Below are 27,258 nucleotides of genomic sequence, written 5' to 3'. Positions count from 1 at the left end.
TGTCTTTGTATGTAGTGTTAACAGCATCTTTTCCCACAACCACTCCAGATCTGCTCTGGCACTTTGGTTCCCATCGCCCTGCAAGACTAGTTTACACCTCTCCACCCAGCACAGAGCAGTACCAGCAAATCTTCACATTTGCAAACAAAGCATACAAAATTTATATTCTATGCTTTGACCTATGAATGCAATCATGCCACATGACTTTTTCCACCTTTGTGAGAACACATCACCCTGAACTCCTTCAACCTCCTGAATACCTCCCATTACACCAGGACTGATTCATTTTCAAAAAGCTGTTTATACTAAACCTCTCAGTCTAGTAACACAAGATCTTACCTTCATGGCCACATATCCTCTTCCACTCTGAAAACAGAAAGAACAGACACGACTGAAGAAATCTCTTGTGGATTTAGTGTGCCATTAATTTCACATGAAACAGCTTTAGATACATAATAGGAGCTCCTAATTCTGCATCACCACTTGTAGGTCAGAAGGTAAATGTTTATCATCAAGGACCATGTCAGTAACTTTCCCAAACGGAGATCCCAGAATCTCAGTCTCCACCATCACCATTTCCCATGGGGTGGAAGATACAAAAGCCTGAAAGCAGCCTGAAGGACAGCTTCTACCCTGCTCTTATAAGACCATTGAATGATTTCCTAGTACAATAAGATGCACTCTTGATCTCACAATCTACTTCAATATGGTCTTGCTCCTTATCATTTACCTGCACTGCACTGGCTCTGGAGCTGGTACACTTTTCTCTGCATGTTATTGTTTTACCTTGTTCTATCAATTCACTGTGTCATTAATTAATCTGTATGAACAGCATGCAAGACAAATTTCTGGTGCTTGTTACAGTAATAAACCAATTCCAATTCAATTCAATTTCCATCCACGCAGTTGAACAGAAAATCCTGACCAAATTTACACGTCAGTCCATCTCACAGGTAAAGCTCATCTGCCGGACGGCTGAAGCTGAGAATGTGGATCATAAAAAGAATTCAGCCCTGACATCCACTGATGGTAAATGATTGTCACTGCAGAATTCAGCCACATCCCCGTTAAAGTTTGGACCTGCTGATAGAAACTTGCTGACAGGATTTGGGAGGAAACAGTCACTCATTTATTTATACAACTACCTGAAAATATGGATGGTGAAGGTTGGAGATCCCGCTGTAGATCACTGGCAAAGGAGGCTTTGCTGTCTGATGAGCCAGGATCCCTGGGCTTAACCAAGTCCACTATCATCTTGTCTGGGAGTGGACGGATGATGCAGTAATTCCCTCCCAGTGCAGGGAATGTTTACCAATCCCACCATCAATGGGAGAAATTCTCAAAGCGAATGAGCTGTAGAATTGGCTCGAGCTATTGCTGCCGCATGGAGTGTGTATCCACAATGTTGGTGGAGGGTGCAATGAGAAGAGTACATCGAACTCCTGAACTAACTCCTATCCCTCGCTTTCTTCATCAGGAAATGACTCATGTCTGAGAGGGGGGAGAGAGGGCTGGAGAGAGAGGGGGAGAGAAGGGAGAGAGGAGGGAGTGAGAGGGAGAGGAGAAGAGAAGGGGAGGTGGAAGGGGAGGCAGAAGAGAAGGGGAGGTGGAAGAGGGGGTCAGAAGAGGGGGACGGAAGAGGGGGAACAGAAGAGAGAAGGGGTGGAAGAGAGAGTGGGAGGGGAGGGAGTGAGAGGACAAGGGGAGGAGAGGCAGAAGAGAGAGGTGGGGCAGGGGGTGGGAAAAGGGGGGAAGAGGGGTTGAAGATGTGGGGGAAGAGGGGAAGGGACGGTGAAGGGGAGAGAGGCGAGGTAGGGGGAGGAAGGAGAGAGCACTGGAGAGCTGGGAAGAGAGAGGGAGGGTAGGGAAAGCAGAGAGATGGAGGGAGAGAGAAGGCCTGGGTGAAGGAGAGAGTGGGAGGGAGATAGGGAGTGAGGGAGGAAGAGAGAGTCAGGAAGAGAGAGGGGAAGAAAGAGTAAGGAAGAGAGAGAGGGGAAGAGAAAGAAGAGAGAGTAAGAAAGAGAGAGGGAGGAAGAGAGATGGAGGGAGAGAGAGGGAGGGAGAGAGAGGGAGGGAGAGAGAGGGAGTCAGGGAGAGTGGGTGATGAGAGAGTGGATGCAGAGACGGGGGTTAGAGAGAGGGGGAAGAGGTTTAGAGTGGGTTTAGAAGTGGGGTGTAGAAGGGGGGTGTAGAGGGGGTGTGTAGGGTGGGGTGTAGAGGGGGCTGTAGGGGAGCGGGTAGAAGGGGGTAAACTGTGGGTTGGAGAGAGGGTGTTGGAGAGAGAGTGTTGGGAGAGTCGGGGGTCTAGAGAGGGTATGATATGGGGTTGGAGAGAGGAGGATGCAGAAACGGGAGTTCAGAGAGGGTGATAGAGAGTGGGGGTTTGGAGAGACTGAGGGGTTTTTAGAGAAAGGGACGGATTATTAGAGAGAGTGAGAGGTAATTGGAGAGAGGGAGCGGTTTTCAGAGGGGGGGAATTAGAGAGAGGGGGGAATTAGAGAGAGGGGGGTGTAGAGTTGGGTGGTAGAGAGGGAGTTGGTCGAGAGTGTAGATGGGGTGTAGAGGGGGGTAGAGAAGGAGGGCAGAGAGGGGTAGAAAGGTGGGTATAGGGGGTGGGTAGAGGTGGGTAGGGGTAGAGAGGGGTAAGGGGTGGAGAGGGGGTAGGGAGAGTTGGAGAGGGGGTGGAGAGGGGAGTTGGAGGGTGGGGGTGAGAGCCGGTGTGAGAGGGTGAGTGGGGATGTAGAGGATGGGGGTTAGAGGTGGGGGTAGGGGGTAGAGAGAGTGTAGAGAGAGAAGGGTACACAGGGAGAGGGGTTCACAGAGCTGAGTACAGAGAGAGGGCAAGCAGAGGAGGTGTGAGGGGGTTTAGAGAGTGGAGGTTGGAGGGGGTTAGTGAGAGAGGGTTAATGAGAGAGAGGTCAGAGAAAGGTTTAGAGAGAGAAGTTGGAGTACAGGGATTAGAGAGAGGGGTGTTAGAGAGAAGGGGGTTAGATAGAGAGAGGATAGTTAGAGAGATGGGGTATAGAGAGCAAAGGTTCGAGGGGGAGAGGGTCTAGAAAGAGGGGGGTAGAGAGGGGTTGAAGAGAGTGGGGGTGAGAGGGGGAGAGGGGAGAGAAAGGGAGGGGGAGAGGGAGAGAGAGGGGAAGAGGGGTAGAGAGGGAGTGAGGGGGAGAGAGTGGGGGGAGACAGAAAGAGTGTGTGGGAGATAGGGTTGCTGAGAGGGGGCAGATGGGAGGTTGCAGAGATGGGGGGTGGAGAGAAGGTGGTCAGAGAGAGGAGTGGAGTGGAGAGGGTGGTTGGCCAGGTACGAGGGGAGAGGGAGCAGGGGGGTCAGAGTGACAGGGACAGTGAGAGAGAGGGGACAGAGTGGGAGAGATGGGGGACAGAGAGAGAGGTGGTACAGAGAGAGAGGGGGAAGAGAGAGAGAGGGGAAGAGAGAGAGAGGGGGGCAGAGAGAGATGGGGGACAAAGAGAGAGGGGGGTCAGAGAGAGAAAGGGTGGACAGAGAGAGGTGGTACAGAGAGAGATGGGGGGGACAGAGAGAGGGGGGTACATAGAGAGGTGGGGGACCGAGAGAGAGATGGGGGGACAGAGAGAGGGGGAAGGACACAGAGAGAGAGAGAGAGAGAGGGACAGAGAGAGTGGTGGGGGCCAGAGAGAGAAAGAGATGGGGGACAAAGAGGGAGAGAGAAAGGGGGACAGAGAGAGAGGAGGGACAGAGTGAGAGGGCAGACAGAGAGAGGGGCGGCAGAGAGAAGGGGGACAGAGGGGGGCAGAGGGTGGGGCAGAGTGGCAGGACAGAGAGGGGGGACACAGATAGTGGGGTAGAGGGAGTGTAAAGAGAAGGGGGATAGTGAGTGGGTTTAGAGAAAGTGGGGGTAGTTGGTGGTGGTTGGAGAGGGGTAGACAGAGTGGGTACTGAGAGAAGGGGTAGAATGAGTGGGGGGATAACGATTGGGGAAGAGAGTGGGCGGAGAGATTGGTGAAGATTTAGAGAGCGGGGACAAGGCAGTGCGGGGGGTATGAGAGAGCGGTTTAAAATCATGGTGTGTAGGGTGGGGGGGTTACAGTGGGGTGGTCAGAGTGGGGTGGTTAGAGTAGGGGGTAGAGAGAGGGGGCACAGTGAGAGAGGGCGCGGGGCAGGGAGGGCGGCAGAGAGAGAGAGGGGGGCAGAGAGAGAGGGGGGGCAGAGAGAAGAGAGACAGAGAGAGAGGGGGCAGAGGGGGGGGGCAGAGAGAAGAGAGACAGAGAGAGAGGGGGCAGAGAGAGAGGGGGGCAGAGAGAGAGAGAGGCAGAGAGAGAGAGAGGGGCAGAGAGAGAGAGAGGGGCAGAGAGAGAGAGAGGGTGGCAGAGAGAGAGAGAGGCAGAGAGAGAGAGGGGCAGAGAGAGAGGGGTGGCAGAGAGAGAAGGGGGCAGAGAGAGAGAGAGGGGCAGAGAGAGAGAGGGGCAGAGAGAGAGGGGGGCAGAGAGAGAGAGGAGGGCAGAGAGAGAGAGGCAGAGAGAGGGGCAGAGAGAGAGAGGGGGGCAGAGAGAGAAGGGCAGAGAGAGAGAAGGGCAGAGAGAGAGCGGCAGAGAGAGAGGGAGGCAGAGAGAGAGAGGCAGAGAGAGAGCGGCAGAGAGAGAGGGAGGCAGAGAGAGAGAGGCAGAGAGAGAGCGGCAGAGAGAGAGAGAGAGGCAGAGAGAGAGGGGGGCAGAGAGAGAGCGGCAGAGAGAGAGAGAGGCAGAGAGAGAGAGAGAGGCAGAGAGAGAGAGAGGGGCAGAGAGAGAGAGGGGCAGAGAGAGAGAGAGGGTGGCAGAGAGAGAGAGAGGCAGAGAGAGAGAGGGGCAGAGAGAGAGGGGTGGCAGAGAGAGAGGGGGGCAGAGAGAGAGAGAGGGGCAGAGAGAGAGAGGGGCAGAGAGAGAGGGGGGCAGAGAGAGAGAGGAGGGCAGAGAGAGAGAGAGGCAGAGAGAGGGGCAGAGAGAGAGAGGGGGGCAGAGAGAGAAGGGCAGAGAGAGAAGGGCAGAGAGAGAGCGGCAGAGAGAGAGAGAGAGAGGCAGAGAGAGAGAGAGGCAGAGAGAGAGAGAGGCAGAGAGAGAGAGAGGCAGAGAGAGAGAGGCAGAGAGAGAGGGGTGGCAGAGAGAGAGAGGGGGCAGAGAGAGAGAGGGGGGCAGAGAGAGAGAGGGGCAGAGAGAGAGGGGGCAGAGAGAGAGAGGGGGGCAGAGAGAGAGAGAGAGAGGCAGAGAGAGAGGGGGATCATGGAGGGGGCTGTCGGGGGGGCTGTTCAGGGGGGTGTGCTTGGGGCGAGGCTGCACGGGAAGGGTGCTGCTTGGGAGGGGGTAATTGGAGAAGGGTGATTTGGAAGGGGGGATTTGGAGAGGGGGTAGTGGGAGAGAGGGTAGTCGGAGAAAGGGTGATTTAGAGAATGGTGTTAAAGAGGGCTGTTAGGGGGTGATTTAGGGATGGGTGAGTTAAGAAGGGGGTGAGTTAGGGATGGTTGGAGTTAGGGAGGGGTGGAGTTAGGAGGGGTGGAGTTAGGGGAGGGAGAGTTAGGGGAGGGGGAGTTAGGGAGGGGGACTTGAGGGGTCAGTTAGGGGAGGGGTCAGTGAGACGGAGCAGCAGTGAGAGAGAGGGGCATTTAGAGAAAGGTTGTGTTCGTGAGGGGGTGCTAGAGGGAAGGGGATTTCGAGAGGAGGATTCGGGGAGAGAGATCTTGGGGGGCTGCTCGGTGGGGTGCTGCTCGAGGGGGGTCTGCTAGGGGGAGGCTGCATGGGAGGTGTGCTGTTCGGGAGGGGGGAGTTAGCAAGTGGGTTTGGAGAAGGGGGAGTTAGAGACAGGGGGATTTTGGGAAGGGGGATCTAGGGTGGGACTGCTTGGGGTGGGCTGCTCGGGGGGGGAGTTAGCAAGTGGGAGTTGAAGAGTGGGGCAGTCGGACAGGGGATGATATAGAGAGAGGGGGAGGTAGAGAGAGGGGAGGTGTAAGAGGGGGAGGTGTGAGAGGGGAAGGCACCCTCCTCTGTCGTTCATTCAGCTGATCAGAGATGTGAGGGGGGATGAAAACGTGTTGAGGCCGCAGGACTCTGTCAGTGGGGTGAAATCCTCACGTGTAGCCCCTGGTGGTGAAGTGAACGGAGCCGGCTCCACCCGGAAATTGATAAAGGAGGTGGTGGCCAAGCTCAGGACTGAGGGGTCGGTAGGCAGGGCCCACCCCAGCGGACGGACAGCGCAGAGGGCTGCGAGTGGTGGGGGGTCCGCGAGAAGAGGGGAGGCCGGTAGCGTGTGATATAACTGTGGAAAAGAGGGACATTTTTGGAGAGAATGTGAGTGGCAGGGGTGTACTATAACTGTGGGGAAGAGGGACACTTCCGGCAGGGATGTGGGCAGCAGAAAGCCCCTCAGAGGGGGAGTCCTCGGGCATCTGAGCAGGGAGAGGTGTCGGGAAATTTAGAGGAGACCCAGTGAGGGAACGGCCTGGTGTCTCTTGGGGAACATGTTCCCAGCGATGTACCAAGGAGCACCCACCCCCCGGAGAGGTTGGCCTATGTAGCGCCTGGGGAGCCGGGTGTGATCTCTGGTGTTTTGGGGAGTTATGTCACTGCTTTCTGCACTTGGATTGGGCTGTGTGTTCTTCAGGAAGGGTTGGAGAATTATCTGAATGTCATGAGGGCATGACCTAATTTGGTGGGGGGGGGGGGAGAATGTAGGGTTCTGAGTAATATTAACTGTAATGTTAACTGTTAACTGCTAATTATAAAATGGCTTCTCTGAAGTGTAATAATGAAATGGGTTCTTGGTAATGTTAACTATAAGGTAATGTTCTCTGTAGTCGAAATGTTTGTGTTATAGTTATAGATAATGGAGGAACTAACCAATGGAAGCTATATTATTCTATCTGTATGTGTGGGAACCTGGGTCAGTGCGCGGGCTTTTCGGGAGGAGAACCAAAGAGGAAGGACGTGCTGGACGTGCTCTGGTGACCACAGTGGTTGGTCCCAGCTGGCGGGTCGAGGAGGTCGGAGGAGATTGAATGGTGGAACGAAGACCCCGTTAATAAGTTTGGCGCCTTTTACTTTCCTTTTATATTGTATCTCTATTAATTACATTGTTCCAGTGAGATTTATAAAGTGTAACCTGTAATCTGTAAATTGTGTGCTGTCTGATATTTGATGTGTGAGTTTGTACCAGCGTGCATTACACAGCAACTACGCAAACGTCAGACACGGTTTGGCAAGCGGACGGGGTTTCCCCTAGACAAACACAAACCGATAGCCCTGAGCGTTACAGTTGTAAAATACAGGGAATTAGTTTATTATTCTTAATTTATGAATCTCTAAACAGAGCTATGTCATGAAGGATTTAAATAATTCATCCTAACAGATAGAAAGATTGATTTTATTAAATAAAATGGCTAATTCTTGTAGTTTCTGAATATTTCAATATTGAACTGTTACCAGATTCTACGATGAATTTCTGAAGTTCCAGCTCTGAAAAGACAGACCAGTGGTATATTAGAACAAGTTTTCAGGACAATGACTTTGCTTCAGATGCCGGAGATCTGAAAGAATGGGGAACACTCAGAGGGTCAGGCAGCTGCGGAGAGGATCATCAAACTCATGGTTGATGGTCTCGCATCAGAGACAAAAAAATGTTGAAGTGCTGACAGGTGTCAGAGAGAAGAGCCAAGTGAGGAAATACATTGTGGGTCTATGTTAGGGTCAAGGATTAAATGACGACACATAAACCATTACCAACAGTTGCTGTAGAAGAACATGAACATTGTTCCCATTCCCATTCCACCATATTGAGCCTCCTCTCCTGGCACAATGAGGCCACTCTCATGTTGGAGCAACAATACCTGATATTCCGTCTGGGTATCTTCATAGCTGATGCCATGAATATCAATTTCTCCTCCCTCCCCCTCTCTTTTTCCATTCCCCATTCTGACTCCCCTTTTACCCCTTCTCTTCTAACCTGCCTTTCACCTGGCTGATGCCCTCCCTCTTCTCTCTTTTTCCATTCCCCATTCTGCTTCTCCTATCCTGCTTATCAGCTCACTACCTTCCTGATCTCCCATGATCCACTCTCCTATCCTACAAGATTCCCTCTGCTTCAGCCTTTTACCATTTATCACCTCCCCTCTTCACACTTCAACTCCCTCCCTCATCCATCAGTCTCTTCCCTCACCTGCCTTCAACTACCAGCCTCTAAATTGTACTCCTTACCCACCACCCATCTTCTTGCGGGCTTCTTCACCCTTCCTTACGTGAGAATGCTGTTCTTGGACTGCAGTTCAGCATTCAACATCATTGTTCCTCCAGGGAGGAAGGGGACAGAGAAACGGTGAAGGGGCAGAGAGAGCGGCATGGGGCAGGGGGACGGGGTAGAGAGAGAGGTGAGAGAGAAAGTGGGGAGAGGGGGTGAGAGTGTTGGAGGAAAGTGGGGAGAGGGGTCTGAGAGTGAGGGTTTGAGAGTGGGGGGAGAGGGGGAAGAGAGAGGGGAGAGAGAGGGAGAGAGGAGGGAGAGAGGGGGACAAGGGGGTGAAGAGGGGTGAACAGAGTGGAGGACACACAGGGGGGCACACAGAGAGGGGGCAGACACAGAGGGGGGCACAGAGAGTGGGGACACAGTGTGGGGGACACAGAGAGAGGGGTGACACAGAGAGAGAGGGTGACACAGATAGTGGGGTAGAGAGAGTGTAAAGAGAAAGGGGGATAGTGAGAGGATTTAGAGAAAGTGGAGTAGTGGGTGGTGGTTGGAGCAGTGTAGAGAGAGTGGGTACTGAGAGAAGGGGTAGAACGAATGGGGGAGAGCGACTGGGGAAGAGAGTGGGCAGAGAGTTTGGTGATTTAGAGAGCGGGGCAAGGTAGTGTGTGGGGTATGAGAGAGGGGATTAACAATTAGGGTGTTAGAAAGAGTAGGGTGTAGATGGGAGTAAAGAGAGTGTGGGGTTCAGGGTGGGTAGAGAGAGGGGGATAGAGACAGAGGGTGTGTAAAGTGAGAGGGGGGTTAGAGAGAACAGTGTTAGAGAGAGGGGGTGTAGAGACAGCACGTGGGGCAGAGTGGGGGAGAGAGAGAGGGAGCGTGGTAGAGTGAGAGAGAGGGTGGCAGAGAAAGAGCGACAGGGCCACAGAGAGGGAGAGGGCAGCACAGAGACAGAAAGAGGGCAGCACAGAGAGAGAGAAAGGGCGGCAGAGAGAGAGGGGGGGGGCAGAGGGAGAGAGGCAGAGAGAGAGAGGGGGCAGAGGGAGAGAGGCAGAGAGAGAGAGGGGTGCAGCTGGCAGAGAGAGAGGCTGACAGAGAGGGAGAGGGTGGCAGAGAGAGAGAGGGGGCAGAGGGAGAGAGGCAGAGAGAGAGAGGGGTGCAGCTGGCAGAGAGAGAGGCTGACAGAGAGAGAGAGGGAGAGGGTGGCAGAGAGAGAGAAGGGGCTTCGAGAGAGGTGTTGCTTGGAGAGTGGGGCTTGGAGAGAGGGGGCAGGCTTGGGGAGAGGGGCGTGGGGAGAGGGGTGGGCTTGGGAGGATGGTCTGAGGGGGTAGGTGGGGGTGAGGGGGAGGGGTGAGTGAAAGTGGATGGGGAGGGGTGTATCTGGGGTGAGAGATGGGGCTGAGAGAAGGGGAGAGAGGAGGGTGAGAGAGTAGGGTGATAGAGAGGCATGTGTGTGGGGTGAGGGAGAGGGGATGGTGGTAGAGGGGGATAGACAGGTTACAGGGGGTTAGAACGGGTGGGGAGTGGAGGGAGTTAGAGGGGTTAGAGAGTGGAGTCCAGAGTACATGTTTAGAGGGAGGTATAGAGGGTGGGCTCTAGAGGGAGCTAGAGGGGTTGTAGAGGGTGGTGGTGTAGACATTTGGGGGTGGGTGAGACAGGGTGAGTTAGAGAGAAAGGCAGTTAGAGAGGTTGTGTTCGTGAGAAGGGTGCTAGAGGGAAGGGGATTACATGAGGGGGATTTTGGGGAGGGGGATCTTGGGTGGATGCTCGGTTGTTTGCTCAGGGGGTGTGCTGGGGGTTCTGCTCAGGAGAGGGGAGTTAGTGAAGGGGGAGGTGGAGGGGGGATTCAGAGAGGGGCTAGTTTAGAGAGCGGTGTTACGGAGGGGGGAGTTGGGGGGAGTAAGAGATGGGGGAGTTAGGAAGGGGGGAGTTAGAGGTTTTTGCTCAGGGGGTGTGGGGGCTGAACGGGGGAGGCTGCACGGGAGGTGTGCTGCTCGGGAGGGGGAGTTGCTGGGGGGGAGTTAGCAAGGGGGTTGGATGGGGGTGGTAGTAAGTTAGCGAGGGGAGGAGTTAGAGATGGTGCAGTCAGGGTGGGGGATTTCAGGGAGGGGATCTTGGAGCGGGCTGCTCAAGGGGTGGGGGCTGCTCAGAGGGGTCTACTTGGGGGGGTGCTGCTTGGGGAGAGGCGGCACGAGAAGTCTGCTGCTCGGGAGGGGGAAATTGGAGGGGGGGATTTGGAAGAGGATAGTCAGAGAGGGGGTGATTTAGATAATGGTGTTTTATGAGGGGGTGTTAGGGAGGGGATGAGTTCAGGATGGGGTGAGTTCGAGCAGGGGTGAGTTGGGGGGGAGTTGGGGGGGCAGTGAGAGAGGAGAAGTGAGAGAGAGAGGGGCAGTGAGAGAGAGGGGCATTTAGAGAGAGGTTGTGTTCGTGAGAGGGGTGCTAGGAGGGAAGAGGATTTTGAGAGGGGAATTTCAGGGAGGGGGACCTTGGGGGGCCTGCGCGGGGGAGGCTGCATGGGAGGGGTGCTGCTCGGGAGGGGGGAGTTTCTGAGTGGGGGAGTTGGCAAGGGGGTTGGAGAGGGAGGGAGTTAGGGGGCAGTTAGAGAGAGGGGGATTTTGAGAGGGAGATTTTGGGGAGAGGGATCTTGGGTGGTGCTGCTCAGAGGGCTGCTCCGGGGGGGGGGGTCTGCTCAAGAAGGTGGGGGGGCTACTCGGGGGGGGAGTTAGCAAGGTGGGAGATGCAGAATGGGACAGTCGGAGGGGGGTGATATAGAGATGAGGGGTTAGAGGGGGAGGTTAGAGAGGGATAGAGTTGGAGAGTGGGGGAGGTAGAGAGAGTGGGAGGTAGATAGGGGAGGTAGAAGGGGTGTAGATCGAGGGGGTAGGCAGTAGGTGGGGGTAGCTAGGTGGGTAGAGAAGGAGTGGGTTGAGTGAGGTGGGGATAGGGAGAGGGGTTACAGAGAAGGGAAGTAGAGAAAGAGGCATGGATAGAGGTGGGTAGAGGGGTGGAGGGAGCGCAAGGGGGAGGGAACAAATGGAGGGATGGGGGGTGGGGAGAGTGCGGGAAGAGGGCGGATGGGGAGGGGTTGGGAAGAGGGGTCGGGAAGTGGGGCTGGGAGGTGGAGGGGAGAGGGTGGGGAAAAGTGTGGGGGAGCAAAAGGGAGAAGTGAGAAGGGGCAGTGCGGGAGGGGAAGGGTCCTGAGAGAGGGAGGTGCGGGTGAGGGGGGAAGGGGGAGGGCACAGGAGTAGGGAGGGAGAGAGTGGAAGGGGGAGGAAGAGGGTGAGTCGGTGATGGAGAGAGCAAGAGGGTGGGAAGCATTTATTCCCACTCTCTGTTTTCTGCTGATCAGCTATTGCTCCACCCTGCTAGTACCTTCCCTGTAATTCCATGGCTTATTATATTCCTAAACAGCCTCATCTGCGGCACCTTGTCAAAGGCCTTCTGAAAATCCAACTACACCACATCTGCTGCATCTCCTTTGTCTACCCTGCTTGTAATTTCCTCAAAAAATTACAGTAGGTTGGTCAGGCAGGACTTTCCTTTCAGGAAACTATGCTGCTTTTGGTCTATCTTGTCATGTGCCTCCAAGTACTCTGTAATCTCATCCCTAGCAATCGATTCCACCAACTTCCCAACCACTGATGTCAGGCTAACAGGTCTATAGTTTCCTTTCTGCTGCCTCCCACCCTTCTTAAATAGTGGAGTAACATTTGCAATTTTCTAGTCATCTGGTACAATGCCAAAAACTATCGATTCTTGAAAGATCATTGTTAATGTCTCTGCAATCTCTCCAGCTGCTTCCTTCAGAACCTGAAGGTGCATTCCATCAGGTCCAGGAGATTTATCCACCCTCAGACCATTAAGCTTCCTGAACACCTTCTCAGTCGAAATTTTCACTGCACAAACTTCACTTCCCTGACACTCTTGAATGTCCGATATACTGCAAATGTCCTCCACTGTGAAGACTCGGGGAAAGAAAAGGAATGAGAGAGGGGTGTGAGGGTGGAGTCTGAGAGAGGGAGGTGACAGGGAGAAGAGAAGCTGAGGGGCGGAAGGGGGTGTTGGGAGGAAGTGGGGTAAGATGCAGAAGAGAGGTGAGGGGCAGAAGGGGAAGCAACGGGAGGAAGGGGGTGAGGGGGTGAGGGGCTGATGAGAGGAAGGGGGTGACCAGGGAAAGGGGGTGACGGGGGCAAGGGGGTGACGGGGAGAGTGCAGTGCAGTGGGATAAAGGATAAAGGGTGGGGGAGTTGGAGGAGGTGAGGGGGTGATGGGGAGGTGGGGCTGAGTTGGGGAGGTGGCAGTGAGGGGGAGTGGGGGTGATGAGGGGGAGGTGGGGGTGAGTGGGGGATGTGGGGGTGATGAGGGGGAGGGGGTGTTAAAGGGAAGTTGGGGAGGTGAGGGGGCATTGGGGAGGTGAGGGGGAGTTGGGGTGGTGAGGGTCACTGAGAGGTATTGATCGGACCTTCAGGGACTGTCGGGCTGCAGATCACGGGTGCAGACACAGGGTGAGTGTGGGCTGGGATCAGCAATATCTGACCCTGTAATATTCCAGCCTGCATCAGAGTGGTGATTGATGTTCAGTGCAGAAATACAAACCCAATTCTAGGAAGCTGCCACCATGTTCTCGAGGTTGGGGTGAAGCACCCAAAGCACAAGGGCTTGGAAAATTCCACCCACAGCATTTCATTCACATGGCAAGGATTAGTTAACACAACAAAGGGGGAGGAAATCAGCATCTCGGGGGTGGGGGTATTGGAATGTTGGGGGAGAGAAGTGAAATTTTGACATTTTTGGTCAAAATCCTGCATCAGTCTTTATGCAGTTTTTCAACCCAAAACATCCAGTCTCAATGCTGTTTTTGCCCAAAATGTCAAAAATACCTTCCCTCACAAATCATCCCTCCCCCGACAGATTGTGTTTAACCCACTGTTCCCAGAGAAGTTTGATTGCTGCTATTCTAAAGTCTGTTGTATTTCATCAAGATTATTTCAAGGATCCTTGGTTGTAAGGTACAGGGAATTAGTTTGTTATTCTTAATTTATGAATCTCTAAACAGAGCTACAGTTGAAGTCAGAAGTTTACATACACTTGGGTTGAAGTAATTAAAACTCATTGTTTAACCACTCCACAGATTTCAAATTAGCAAACTAGTTTTGGTGAGATGTTGAGGACATCTACTTTGTGCACAACACGAGTAATTTTTCCAACAATTGTTTACAGACAGATTATTTCACTTTTAATTGACTATATCACAATGCCAGGGGGTCAGAAGTTTATAAACAAAGTCAAAAGAAATCAGTCAAGACCTCAGAAAAAAATTGTGGACCTCCACAAGTCTGGTTCATCCTTGGGAGCAATTTCCAAACGCCTGAAGGTACCACGTTCATCTGTACAAACAATAGTACGCAAGTATAAACACCATGGGACCACGCAGCCGTCATACCGCTCAGAAAAGAGACGCATTCTGTCTCCTAGAGATGAACGTACTTTGGCACCAGAAGTGCAAATCAATCCCAGAACAACAGCAAAGGACCTTGTGAAGATGCTGGAGGAAATAAGTAGACAAGTATCTATATCCACAGTAAAAGGAGTCCTATATCGACATAACCTGAGAGGCTGCTCAACAAGGAAGAAGCCACTGCTCCAAAACTGCCATAAAAAATGCCAGACTACAGTTTGCAAGTGCACATGGGGACAGAGTTACAGAATACACGTGGACTAAGATGTTAACTGTCCTGTGCTATCACCAGTGGGATCTTACTTTTTGGAGAAATGTCCTCTGGTCTGATGAAACAAAAATTGTACTGTTTGGCCATAATGACCATCGTTATGTTCAGAGGAAAAAGGGTGAGGCTTGCAAGCTGAAGAACACCATCCCGCCGTGAAGCATGGGGGTGGCAGCATCATGTTGTGGAGTGTTTTGCTGCAGGAGGGACTGGTGCAGTTCAGAAAATAGATGGCATCATGAGGAAGGAAAATTATGTGGATATATTGAAGCAACATCTCAAGACATCAGTCAGGAAGTTGAAGCTCATTTGCAAATGGGCCTTCCAAATTGACAATGACCCCAAGCATACCTCCAAAGTTGTGGCAAAATTGCTGAAGGACAACAAAGTCAAGGTATTTGAGTGGCCATCACAAAGCCTTGACCTCAATTTGATAGAAGATTTGTGGGCAGAACTGAAAAAATGTGTGTGAGCAAGGAGGCCTACAAACCTGACTCAGTCACACCAGTTTGTCTGGAGGAATGGAACAAAATTCCAGCAACTTATTGTGAGAAGCTTGTGAAAGTCTACCCAAAATGTTTGACCCAAGTTAAACAATTTAAAGGCAATGCTACCAAATACTAACAAAGTGTATGTAAACTTCTAACCCACTGGTAATGTGATGAAAGAAATAAAAACTGAAATAAATCATTCTCTCCACTATTATTCTGACATTTCACATTCTTAAAATAAATTAGTGATCCTAAATGACAAAAGACAGGGAATGTTTTCCAGGATAAATGTCAGGAATTGTGAAAAACTGAGTTTAGATGTATTTGGTTAAGGTGTATGTAAACTTTTGACTTCAACTGTATGTCATGAAGGATTTAAATAATTAATCCTAACAGATAGAAAGGTTGATTTTATTAAACAAAATGGCTATTTTTTATAGTTTCTGAATATTTCACTGTTGAAATCTTACCAGATTCTATGACGGACTTCTGGAGTTCCAGCTCTGAAAAGACAGACCAGCGATATATCAGAACAACAATACGTTTTCAGGACAATGATTTGGCTTCAGATGCTGGAGACCTGAAAGAACGGGGAACACTCAGAAGGTCAGGAAGCTGCGGAGAGGATCATCAAACTCATGGTTGACTGTCTCCCATCAGAGATAAAAAAATGTTGAAGTGGTCACAGATGTCAGACAGAAGAGCCAAGTGAGGAAATACACCATGGGTCCATGTTAGGGTCAAGGTTTAAATGACAACAGAAAAATCATGAAAACAGCGATCATGGTTTGAAGTGGTTAAACTCAGTGCTGAATTTGAAATGCTGTGAGCTATTAGCTGTATATGGTGCACACCTACATTCGTGACAACTGATGTAGATTGGGGGACTGTCTTGTAGACCACTATTGCTCCATCCACATCAAGCAAGATTTCCATATAACCATATAACAATTACAGCACAGAAACAGGCAATCTCAGCCTTTCTAGTCTGTGCTGAACTTTTACTCTCACCTAGTCCCACTGACCTGCACTCCGCCCATAACCCTCCATTCCTTTCCTGTCCATATATCTATCCAATTTAACTTTAAATAACAACATCGAACCTGCCTCAACCACTTCTGCTGGAAGCTCGTTCCACACAGCTACCACTCTCTGAGTAAAGAAGTTCCCCCTCATGTTACCCCTAAACTTTTGCCCTTTAACTCTCAGCTAACGTCCTCTTGTTTGAATCTCCCCATTCTCAATGGAAAAAGCCTATTCACGTCAACTCTATCAATCCCTCTCATAATTTTAAACACCTCTGTCAAGTCCCCCCTCAACGTTCTGCACTCCAAAAAATAAAGACCTAACTTGTCAACCTTTCTCTGTAACTTAGGAGATGAAACCCAGGCAACATTTTAGTAAATCTCCTCTGTACTCTCTCAATTTTATTGACATCTTTCCGATAATTTGGTGACCAGAACTGTACACAATACTCCAAATTTGGCCTTACCAATGCCTTATACAATTTCAACATCACATCCCTGCTCCTATACTCTATTCCTCTAGAAATGAATGCCAACATTGCATTCGCCTTCTTCACTACTGACTCAACCTGGAGGTTAACTTTAAGGGTATCCTGTACGAGGACTCCCAAGTCCCGTTGCATCTCAGAACTTTGAATTCTTTCCCCATTTCAATAATAGTCTGTCCGTTTATTTTTTCTGCCAAAGTGCATAACCATACACTTTCCAACATTGTATTTCATTTGCCACTTCTTTGCCCATTCTTCCAATCTATCCAAGTCACTCTGCAGACTCTCCGTTTCCTCAGCACTACCGGCCCCTCCACCTATCTTCGTATCGTCAGCAAACTTAGCCACAAAGCCATCTATTCCACAATCCAAATCGTTGATGTACAATGTAAAAAGAAGTGGCCCCAACACTGTCCCCTGTGGAACACCACTGGTAACCGGCAGCCAACCAGAATAGGATCCCTTTATTCCCACTCTCTGTTTCCTGCCAATCAACCAACGCTCTATCCACGTATGTAACTTTCCCGTAATTCCATGGGCTCTTATCTTGTTAAGTAGCCTCATGTGTGGCACCTTGTCAAAGGCCTTCTGAAAATCCAAATATAAAACATCCACTGCATCTCCCTTGTCTAGCCTACTGGTAACTTCCTCAAAAAATTATAATAGGTTTGTCAGGCAGGATTTTCCTTTAAGGAATCCATGCTGAGTTCTGCCTATCTTGTCATATGCCTCCAGGTACTCTGTAACCTCATCCTTGACAATCAACTCCAACAACTTCCCAACCACCGATGTTAAACTAACAGGTCTATAATTTCCTTTTTCCTTCCTTGCCCCCTTCTTAAATAGCGGAGTGACATTTGTAATCTTAGAGCCTTCCGGAACCATGCCAGAATCTATCGACTTTTGAAAGATCATCGCTAATGCCTCCGCAATCTCCACAGCTACTTCCTTCAGAACACGCGGGTGCATTCCATCTGGTCCGGGAGATTTACCTACCTTTAGACTATTCAGCTTCCTGAGTACTTTCTCTGTGGTAATTGTGACTGCGCACATTTCTCTTCCCTGTCACCCTTGAGTGTCCGGTATACTGCTGATGCCTTCCTTAGTGAAAACTGATGCAAAATACTCGTTCAGTTCCTCTGCTATCTCCTTATCTCCCATTACAGTTTCTTCAGCATCATTTTCTATTGGTCCTATATCTATTCTCACCTGTCTTTTACTCTTTATATACTTGAAAAAGCTTTTAGTATCCTCTTTGATATTATTTGCTAGCTTTCTTTCATAGTTAATCTTTTCTCTCTTAATGACCTTCTTGGTTTCCTTTTGTAAGGTTTTAAAAACTTCCCAATCCTCTGTCTTCCCACTAATTTTTGCTTCCTTGTATGCCCTCTCTTTTGCTTTAACTTTGGTTTTGACTTCTCTTGTCAACCACGGTTGCATCCTTTTTCCTCGAAAATGTCTTCTTTTTTGGAATATACCTGTCTTGCACCTTCCTCACTTCTCACATAAACTCCAGCCACTGCTGCTCTGTCGTCTTTCCCGCCAGTGTCCCTTTCCAGTCAACTTTGGCCAGTTCCTCTTATGCCACTGTAATTTCCTTTACTCCACTGAAATACCGACACATCAGATTTTGGCTTCTCTTTTTCTAATTTCACAGTGAACTCAATCATGTTATGATCACTGTCTCCTAAGGGTTCCTTCACCTCAATCTCTCTAATCACCTCCGGTTCATTACACAATACCCAATCCAGTACAGCCGATCCCCTAGTGGGCTCAACAACAAGCTGTTCTAAAAAGCCATCTCGCAGACATTCTACAAATTCTCTGTCTTGACATCCTTACTGAAGGCTTTACTGAAGTCCGTATAGACAACACCCACCGCTTTACCCTCATCAACTTTCCTAGTAACCTCATCAAAAAATTCAATGAGATTTGTCAAACATGACCTTCCACGCACAAATCCATGTTGACTGTTCCTAATTAGACCCTGTCTATACAGATAATTATATATAACATCTCTAAGAATACTTTCCATCAATTTACCCACCACTGACGTCAAACTCACAGGCCGATAATTGCTAGGTTTACTCTTAGAACCCTTTTTAAACAATGGAACCACATGAGCAATACACCAATCCTCTGGCACCATCCCCGTTTCTAATGACATTTGAAATATTTCTGTCAGAGCCCCTGCTATTTCCACACTAACTTCCCTCAAGGTCCTAGGGAATATCTTGTCCGGACCCAGAGACTTATCCACTTTTATATTCCTTAAAAGCTCCAGTACTTCCTCTTCTTTAATCGTCATACTTTCCATAACTACCCTTCTTGTTTCATTTACCTTACACAATTTGATATCCTTCTCCTTAGTGAATACCGAAGAAAAGAAATTGTTCAAATTCTCCCCCATCTCTTTTGGCTCCGCACGTAGCCATCCACTCAGATTCTCTAAGGGACCAATTTTATCCCTCACTATCCTTTTGCTATTAATATCACTGTAGAAACCCTTTGGAATTATTTTCACCTTACTTGCTAAAGCAGCCTCGTATCTTCTTTTAGCTTTTCTAATTTCTTTCTTAAGATTCTTTTTACATTCTTTATATTCCTCGAGCACCTCATTAACTCCAAGCTGCCTATATTTATTGTAGATCCCTCTCTTTTTCTGAACCAAGTTTCCTATATCCCTTGAAAACCATGGCTTTCTCAGACTTTTAACCTTTCCTTTCAACCTAACAGGAACATAAAGATCCTGTACCCTCAAAATTTCATCTTTAAATGACCTCCATTTCTCTATTACATCCTTCTGATAAAACAAATTGTCCCAATCCACTCCTTCTAAATCCTTTCGCATCTCCTCAAAGTTAGCCTTTCTCCAATCATAAATCTCAGAAACTGGGTCCAGTCCAATCCTTCTCCATAATTATATTGAAACTAATGGTATTGTGATCACTGAACCCAAAGTGCTCCCCAACACATACCTCCGTCACCTGCCCTATCTCATTCCCTAACAGGAGATCCAACACTGCCCCTTCTCTAGTTGGTACCTTTATGTATTGCTGCAAAAAACTATCATGCACACATTTTACAAACCCCAAACCATCCAGCCCTTTTACAGAATGGGCTTCCCAGTCTATGTGTGGAAAATTAAAATCTTTCACAATCACAACCTTGTGCTTACTACAAATATCTGCTATCTCCTTACAAATTTGCTCCTCCAGTTCTCGTTCCCCATTAGGTGGTCTATAATACACCCCTATAAGCATCACTACACCTTTCCCATTCCTCAATTTGACCCAAATAGCCTCCCTGGACAAGTCCACTAATCAATCCTGCCAGAGTACCGCTGTTATATTTTCTCTGACAAGCAATGCAACACCTCCCCATCTTGCCCCTCCTATTCTATCACACCTAAAGCAATGAAATCCTGGAATATTTAGTTGCCAATCACACCCCTCCAGCATTTCCCAGTGGCCAAGTCTTTTAATGCCAATCCCCATTCTTATTCTGACATATTGAGCCTCCTCTCTTGGCACAATGAGGCCACTCTCATGTTGGAGGAACAATACCTGATATTCCGTCTGGGTATCTTCCTACCTGATGGCATGAATATCAATTTCTCCTCCCTCCCCCTCGCTTTTTCCATTCCCCATTCTGACTCCCCTTTTACTCCTTCTCTTCTAACCTGACTTTCACCTCCCTGATGCCCACCCTCTTCCATTTCCATACCCCATTCTGCTTCTCCTACCCTGCTTATCAGCTCACTACCTTCCCAATCTCCCATGGTCCACTCTCCTCTCCTACAAGGTTCCCTCTGCTTCAGCCTTTTACCATCTATCACCTCCCCCCTTCACACTTCAACTCCCTCCCTCATCCATCAATCTCTTCCCTCACCTACCATCACCTGCCAGCCCCTAAGTTGTACTCCTTACCCACCACCCATCTTCTTGCTGGCTTCTTCACCCTTCCTTACGTGAGAATGCTGTTCTTGGATTCAACACCATAGTTCCCTCCAGGCTCAACAAGAAGCTCAGAGACCTCGGCCTTCAGCCTGCCGTGTGTAGCTGGATCCTAGACTTCCTGTCAGATCACTGGCAGGTGGTAAGAGTGGGCTCCCTCACCTCTGCCCCTTTGACCCTCAACACAGGTGCCCCTCAGGGCTGTGTACTAAGCCCCCTCCTTTATTCTCATGACTGTGTAGCTACCCACAGCTTCAATCTGCTGATTAAATTTGCTGACGACAGATTAGCCTAATCTCAAATAATAATGATGCAGCCGACAGAGAGGAAGTCATCACCCTGATATAATGGTGCCAAGAAAACAGCCTCTCCCTCAATGTCGCAAAAATAGAGGACCTGGTTGTGGACTACAGGAGGAATGGAGACAGGCATTCTATAGACATCAATGGATCTGGGGTTGAGAGGGTGAACAGCTTTAAGATCCTCAGCATAAACATCACCGAGGATCTCACGTGGTCTGTACATACCGGCTGTGTGGTGAAAAAGGCACAACAGCACCTCTGTCACCTCAGACGGTTGAGGAAGCTTGGTATGGCTCCACAAATTCTAAGAACTTTCAATAGGGGCATGATTGAGAGCATCCTGACTGGCTGCATCACTCCCTGGTAAGGGAACGGTACTTCCCTCAATCACAGGTCCCTGCAGAGTGGTGCAGACAGCCCAGCACATCTGTAGATGTGAAGTTCCCAACATTCAGGATATTTACAAAGGGGATCGTCGACATTTACAAAGAAAGGTGTGTAAAAAGGTTCCGAAGGATTATTGGAGACCCGAGTCACCCCAGCCACAAATTGTTCCAGCTGCTACCATCTGGGAAAAGATACCATAGCATAATAGCCAGGAACAACAGGCTCCGGGACAGCTTCTTCCACCAGGCCATCAGCCTGCTTAATTCATGCTGACACAACTGTATGTCTGTGTTATATTGACTATTCTGTTGTACATAATATTTATCCTAAATTACTATAATTGCACATTGCACATTTAGATGGAGACATAACATAAAGATTTTTACTCCTCATGTATATGAAGGATGTAAGTAATGAAGTCAGTGTAATTCCTTTTCAGTCAATGGTCTTGGTCTGAGACGTTGACTGTTTATTTCTTTCCACAGATGCTGAGCTCTTCCAGCATTTTTTGTGCTTTACTGCTTAAAAGATGAAGTTCTGTGCTCTGTCCTCTGGAAAGCCTCCTTAGAACATTTTAGGACTCCAAAAGTGCAGAGCTTACAGTGGGATAGATTACACATTAAAAATGCAGAGTTTTAAAATTTGGTTTGAGCTATTGAACAAAGTTATCATACAAATTGTGCCCAGTCTCACCACTGGAGAGCAGCCTAAATATCGGGAACCAAGTTACAGGAAGTACATGAATCTCCTGGCACTTCATCAGACAGACACAGGAGATTGAACATCGGGCAGTTTCCATCCTTACTTCCCAACTCTATGGCTATAAATATTCTTACCAGAGACAATGTTCACTGCTGGAATGTCAGAGCCTGCTGGGAATGTGGATTTTACAAAATCTTTCCAGAAAATGCTCTGGCTTTCCACAGAAATTGCTGAGGGAAACTGGGATATTTTCCACTGGATTTCCAGGCGAATACTTCACACTGCAGAAACGTACCTTTTATGCGTCTGTTTTGTTTCACATTCCAATAAATCAGGGTGAAGTTAGCAGCAATTACAACACAAATGGTGACGACCAGTGGCAGGACCCATTCAGGAACAGCAGGGAAGAGATCATCTGTGGAACAAAGATCAGTGAATGAGACAATGAAAAAAATCTGCAATGCACCCCAGCGGAATTAGTTCAGTAAAATTCCATGTGGTGGAAAGTCCACAACTGCCCAAGCAGCCTCCTCCTGTAACATCAATAGATGTTCACTGGAAGAACTAGAAATGGCTGCAATGGACTGTTATAATGGAGGCTCTGAGACTTCATCACTGTCACTGATGTTTAATTGTAGAGATATACAGCACAGAAACAGGTCCATCAGCCCAACTGGTCCATAATGACCAACATGCCCCATCCAAACTAGTCCCATTTGCCAGTGTTTAGCCCAGATCCTTCTCAACCTTCCTTGTCCGTGTGCCTGACAAATTGTCTCTTCAGAGTTTCAATGTTGTTTATTGTCATATGCACAAGTCCATGAAAGCAACAGGCCAGAAGAGAAACACACTTGCAGCAACATCACAGGCTATACAGTGTCACTGAGATAGCATTCACAAGGGAAACATAAATTATAAGTAATTTTTACAAGAAAGAACGCAATCAGATTGAAAAAGAAACAATCTCTGTTGTAGTGCAGAGTGATCAAGGTTGTCATCGTGTTGTTGTACTGAGATAGTGATTAGAGTTTTGTGAGTTAGTTGATGAACTGAACAGTTGAAGGAAAGTAGCTATTCCTGAACCTGGTTGTGTGGGGACTTCAGGCTTCTGTAGCTTCTGCCTAATGGTCACTGCAAGGAGATGGCATGGCTGAATGGTGAAAATCTTTGATGATGGATGTTGCCTTCTTGAGGCAGCACCTCCTGTAGATACTACCAATGGTGGGGAGGGATTTGCCCCTGATGTATTGGGCTGAGTCCACTTTTCCCTGCAGCTTCTTACATTCCCGGGCATTTGACTGTCACACCAGATCGTGATGCCATGAGCCAGGATACTGATTATTATAATTGTGCTCGCCTCAACCACTTCCTCTGGCAGCTCATTCCATAAAGCAACTTCAGTAGAAAAATGGTTGTCATTAAATCTTTTCACCCTTACCTTAAAAGTATGCTCTCTACAACAGAACAGTAAGTGGAGAGGTTGCAGAGACAGATGCTGATAAGACCTCAGACAAAGTTCAGAATCTGAAGGCTGAGCATGGAGCAACTAGTGTTCTGAGCTGCACATGTTTCAATGCAAGAAGTATCGCAGAAAGGTGGATAATAGAACACAATCTGAATGAAAAAATGAACAATGTCTGCTTTAGTGCAAAATGATCGATGTGGTCATCGTGTTGTTATATTGAGGTAGTGATTAGAGTTTTGTGAGTTAGTTGATGAACTGAACAGTTGAAGGAAAGTAGCTTTTCCTGAACCTGGTTGTGTGGAGACTTCAGGCTTCTGTAGCTTCTGCCTAATGGTCACTGCAAGGAGAGGGCATGGCTGAATGGTGAAAATCTTTGATGATGGATGTTGCCTTCTTCAGGCAGAGCCTCCTGTGGATACTACCAATGGTGGGGAGGGATTTGCCCCTGATGTATTGGGCTGAGTCCACTTTTCCCTGCAGCTTCTTACATTCCCGTGCATTCGGATTGCCAGACCAGATCATGATACAACCAGCCAGGGTACTGATTATTGTTATAATTGTTATTATTGTGCTTGCCTCAACCACCTCCTCTGGCAGCTCATTCCACATACCAACTTTAGTTGAAAAAAAGTTGCTGCTCATTTTCCGGTTAAATCTTTTCACCCTCACCATAAAACTATGCCCTCTACAACAGCACAGTTAGTGAAGAGGTTGTGGAGGCATATGTTGGTGAGACCTCAGACAAAGTTCGGAATCTAAAGGCTGAGCATGGTGCGACTGGTGTTCTGAGCTGCATATATTTCAATGCCAGAAGTATCGTAGGAAAGGCGGATAATAGTACTGAAGATGAGGTGGCTGGTTTAAACAGAGGCAATGTGCAGTGAGGAGAGGCTGTTGATAGGGCAAAATTGCAGTCAACAAGGGAGTTGCAATGTAACTGGTGGGCAAAATCAAAAAGGGTGAACACAGGACTGAAGGTGTTGTATTTGAATGCGTGCAGTATACAGAATAAGGTAGATGAACTTGTAGCACAGTTACAGATTGGCAGGTATGATGTTGTAGGCATCTTTGAATCATGGTTGAAAGAAGATTATAGTTGGGATCATAATGTCCGAGGATACACATTGTATCGAAAGGACAGGCAGGAAAGCAGAGGGAGCAGCATTGCTCTGTTGGTAAAAAAATGATATCAAGTCATTCGAAAGTGGTCACATAGGGTCAGTTAGTTTTGACTCATTGTGGATAGAGCTAAGGAACTGCAAGGGTAAAAAGACTCTGACGGGAGTTGTATACAGAACCCCAACCCGTTGTAAGAATGTGACATACAAATTATAATGGGAGATAGAAAACGCATGCCAAAAGGGCAATATTACAATAGTCATGGGGGATTTCAATATGCAGGTAGATTGGGAAAATCAGCCTGGTGCAGGATTCCTACAGGGGGAGTTTCTAGAATGCGAAACATTCTTGATCATGGAGGCATTAATAATCACTAGGTTCTGCAATGGGTCCAGAAGACTGGAAAATTGCAAATGTTACTCAACTAATTTCAAGAAGGGAGAGAGGCAGAAGAAAGAAAACTCTAGGCCAGTTCGTCTGACCTCAGTGGTTGGGAAGATGTTTGAGTTGATTTTTAAGGATGAGGTCTTAGGGTTCTTGGAGGCATATGATAAAATAGGCCATAGTCAGCATGGTTTTCTCAAGGGAAAATCTTGCCTGACAAATCTGTTGGAATTCTTTCAAGAAATATCAAGGAGGATAGATAAAGTAGAATCCATTAATGCTGTGTACTTGGATTTTCAAAGTAAATATGTAAAATTATAGGTCTCATCCTCAGGCTGAGATTCTAGATTGGAGAAAGGCTAATTTTCATGCCATCAGAAATGATCTGGCAAGTGTGGATTGGGATTGGCTGTTTTCTGGCAAAGGTGTACTTTGTAAGTGGAGGATTTCAAAACCAAAGTTTGACAGTGCAAAGGGTGTACTTGTCTGTCAGAATAAAAGGTAAAGATAACAGGTGTCGGGAACCTTAGATTTCAAAACATACTGAGGCCCTGGTTAAGAAAGATAAAGGAGATGCATAGCAGGTATAGGCAGGTAGCAATAAATGAGATGCTCTTGGAGAACACGAAATGCAAGAGACACTTAAGAAAGAAATCAGGAAGTCCAAAAGAAGGTATGAAGTTGTTTTAGTAGACAAGGTGAAGTAGAGTATGTTAAGTGTAAAAAGACTGCTAGGGACAAAATTAGTCCTCTGGAAATCAGAATGGTAGGTAACCATGTGTGGAGTCAAAACGGATGGGAGAGATCTTAAATTCTTTGTATCTGTATTTACTCAGGACACAAATGCAGAGCCTATATCAACGAGGCAATGCAGCTTCAACTTCATGGTTCCTGTACAGATTAAGCAGGAGGAGGTGTTTGCTGCCCTGACGCAAATCAGGGTGGTTAAATCCCCAGGACCTGACAAAGTGTTCTCTCAGACGCTACAGGAGGCATGCAGGAATTGCTGGGACCCCAGCAGAGATATTTAAAACATCCTTCGCAACAGGCCAGGTACCAAAGGATTGGAGAAGAGACAATGTTGTTCCGTTGTTTAAAACAGGCTCTCAACATAAACTAGGAAATTATAGGCCTGCAAGTCTGATAATAGCTGTGGGAAAGTTATTGAAAGGATTGATAGGAATCAGCTATATAAGTACAGTGCCTATAAAAAGTATTCACCCCGCCTTAGAAGCTTTCATATTTTACTCTTTTACAGCATCGAATCACAGGTGACCCTGATTCGACATTTTTTGACACTGATTAACAGAAAAAGACTCATTTGTGTCAAAGTGAAAACAGATCTCTACTAAATGATCTGTTTACTACAAATATACTTTTCTATACAAATATGTACTTTTCTATGACTCTGTGACTAAGGTTTGAGAGGAAACTGAAGAGTTGTGAACAAAGCCTGGTCCTTAATGCAAAGCAGACTCTCTTCATTGATTCTGTCTACACTTCCCACTGGGTTGGGAAAGTGGCTGATATAATCACATACCCCACCCCCTGGCCATTCTCTCTTTTCCCCTCTCCCACTGAGTGAAGATACAAAGCCCCTAGAGCACAGAACACCAGATTCGAGGATAGTTTCTATGCCATGGTTATCAAACTCTTGAATAGACCTCTCACGCTCCAAGATATGAATGCTTGTACCAGCATAAGACCATAAGATATAGGGGCAGAGGTGGGCTATTCAGCCCATCGAGTCTGCTCCACCATTCAATCATGGCTGATCCAGTCATCCCCACTCTGCTGTCTTCTCCCTATACCCTTTGATGCCCTGGCTAATCAAGAACCTATCTAACTCTGCCTTAAATGCACCCAATGACTTGGCCTCCACAGCTGCTCACTGCAACAAATTCCACAGATTTACCACCCTCTGACTAAAGTAATTTCTCCACATCTGTTCTAAATGGATATCCTTCAATCCTGAAGTCGTGCCCTCTTGTCCTAGACTCCCCTACCATGGGAAATAGCTTTGCCATTTCTAATCTGTTCAGGCCTTTTAATATTCGGAATGTTTCTATGAGATCCACCCACATACTCCAGAACTCCAGGGAAAACAGCCCAAGTACTGCCAGATGTTCCTCATACAGTAAACCTTACATTCCTGGAAACATTCTCATGAATCTTTTCTGAACCCTCTCCAATATCAGTATATCCTTTCTGAAATAAGGAGCTCAAAACGGCACACAATATTCCAAGTGTGGTCTCACAACTGCCTTATAGAGCCTCAACATCACAACCCTGCTCTTATATACCTCTAGAAATGAATGCCAACATTATATTTGCCTTCTTCACCACAGTCTCAACCTGGAGGTTAACCTTTAGGGTATCCTGCACAAGGACTCCCAAGTCCCTCTGCATCTCTGTATTTTGAATTCTTTCCACATCTGAATAATAGTGTGCCTGTTTATTTCTTCCACCAATGTGCATGACCATACACTTTCCAATATTGTATTTAATTTGCCACTTCTTTGCCCATTCCCCTAAACAATCTAAGTCTCTCTGCAGGCTATCTGTTTCCTCAAGACTACCTGCTCCTCCACCTATATTTGTATCATTGGCAAATTTAGACACAAATCCATTAATCCCATAGTCCAAATCATTGACATATATCGAAAAAAGCAGTGGTCCAAAACACTAACCCCTGTGGAACTCCACTGGTTTTCGGCAGCCAGCCGGAATAGGATCCCTTTATTTCCACTATCCGTTTTCTGCTGATCAGCCAATGCTCCACCCACATTAGTAACTCCCCTGTAATTCCATGGGCTTTTATCTTGCTAAGCAGCCTCATGTGTGGCACCTTGTTAAAGGCCTTCTGAAAATCCAAGTACACCACATCTACTGCATCTCCTTTATCTACTCTGCTTGTAATTTCTTCAAAAAATTGCAGTAGGTTAGTCAGGCAAGATTTTTCTTTCAGGAAACCATGCTGGCTTTGGCCTATCTTGTCATGTGCCTCCAGGTATTCTGAAATCTCATCCCT

General features: G+C 48.0%; 1 protein-coding gene across 2 annotated transcripts in view; it reads right to left on the bottom strand.

The window, feature by feature from the left end:
* Positions 1-27,258, bottom strand: part of LOC134346583 (butyrophilin subfamily 1 member A1-like) — a 61,314-nt gene that overhangs the window by 8,035 nt on the left and 26,021 nt on the right. The window contains exons 4-7 of one of the 2 annotated variants that reach the window (XM_063048015.1): positions 21,555-21,674; positions 14,870-14,902; positions 7,429-7,461; positions 340-366 (exon numbers count right to left, since the gene is read on the bottom strand). In XM_063048015.1, the coding sequence (XP_062904085.1) occupies positions 340-366; positions 7,429-7,461; positions 14,870-14,902; positions 21,555-21,674 (213 nt within the window). The remainder of the gene's footprint in view (positions 1-339; positions 367-7,428; positions 7,462-14,869; positions 14,903-21,554; positions 21,675-27,258) is intronic. The other variant, XM_063048016.1, reaches the window with a different exon arrangement.

The sequence above is a fragment of the Mobula hypostoma genome, chromosome 5 (genome assembly GCF_963921235.1).
Source record: "Mobula hypostoma chromosome 5, sMobHyp1.1, whole genome shotgun sequence".
Classification (NCBI taxonomy): domain Eukaryota; kingdom Metazoa; phylum Chordata; class Chondrichthyes; order Myliobatiformes; family Myliobatidae; genus Mobula; species Mobula hypostoma.
The sequence above is the reverse complement of the archived record's forward strand: the minus strand, read 5'-3'. Positions and strand labels throughout refer to the sequence as shown.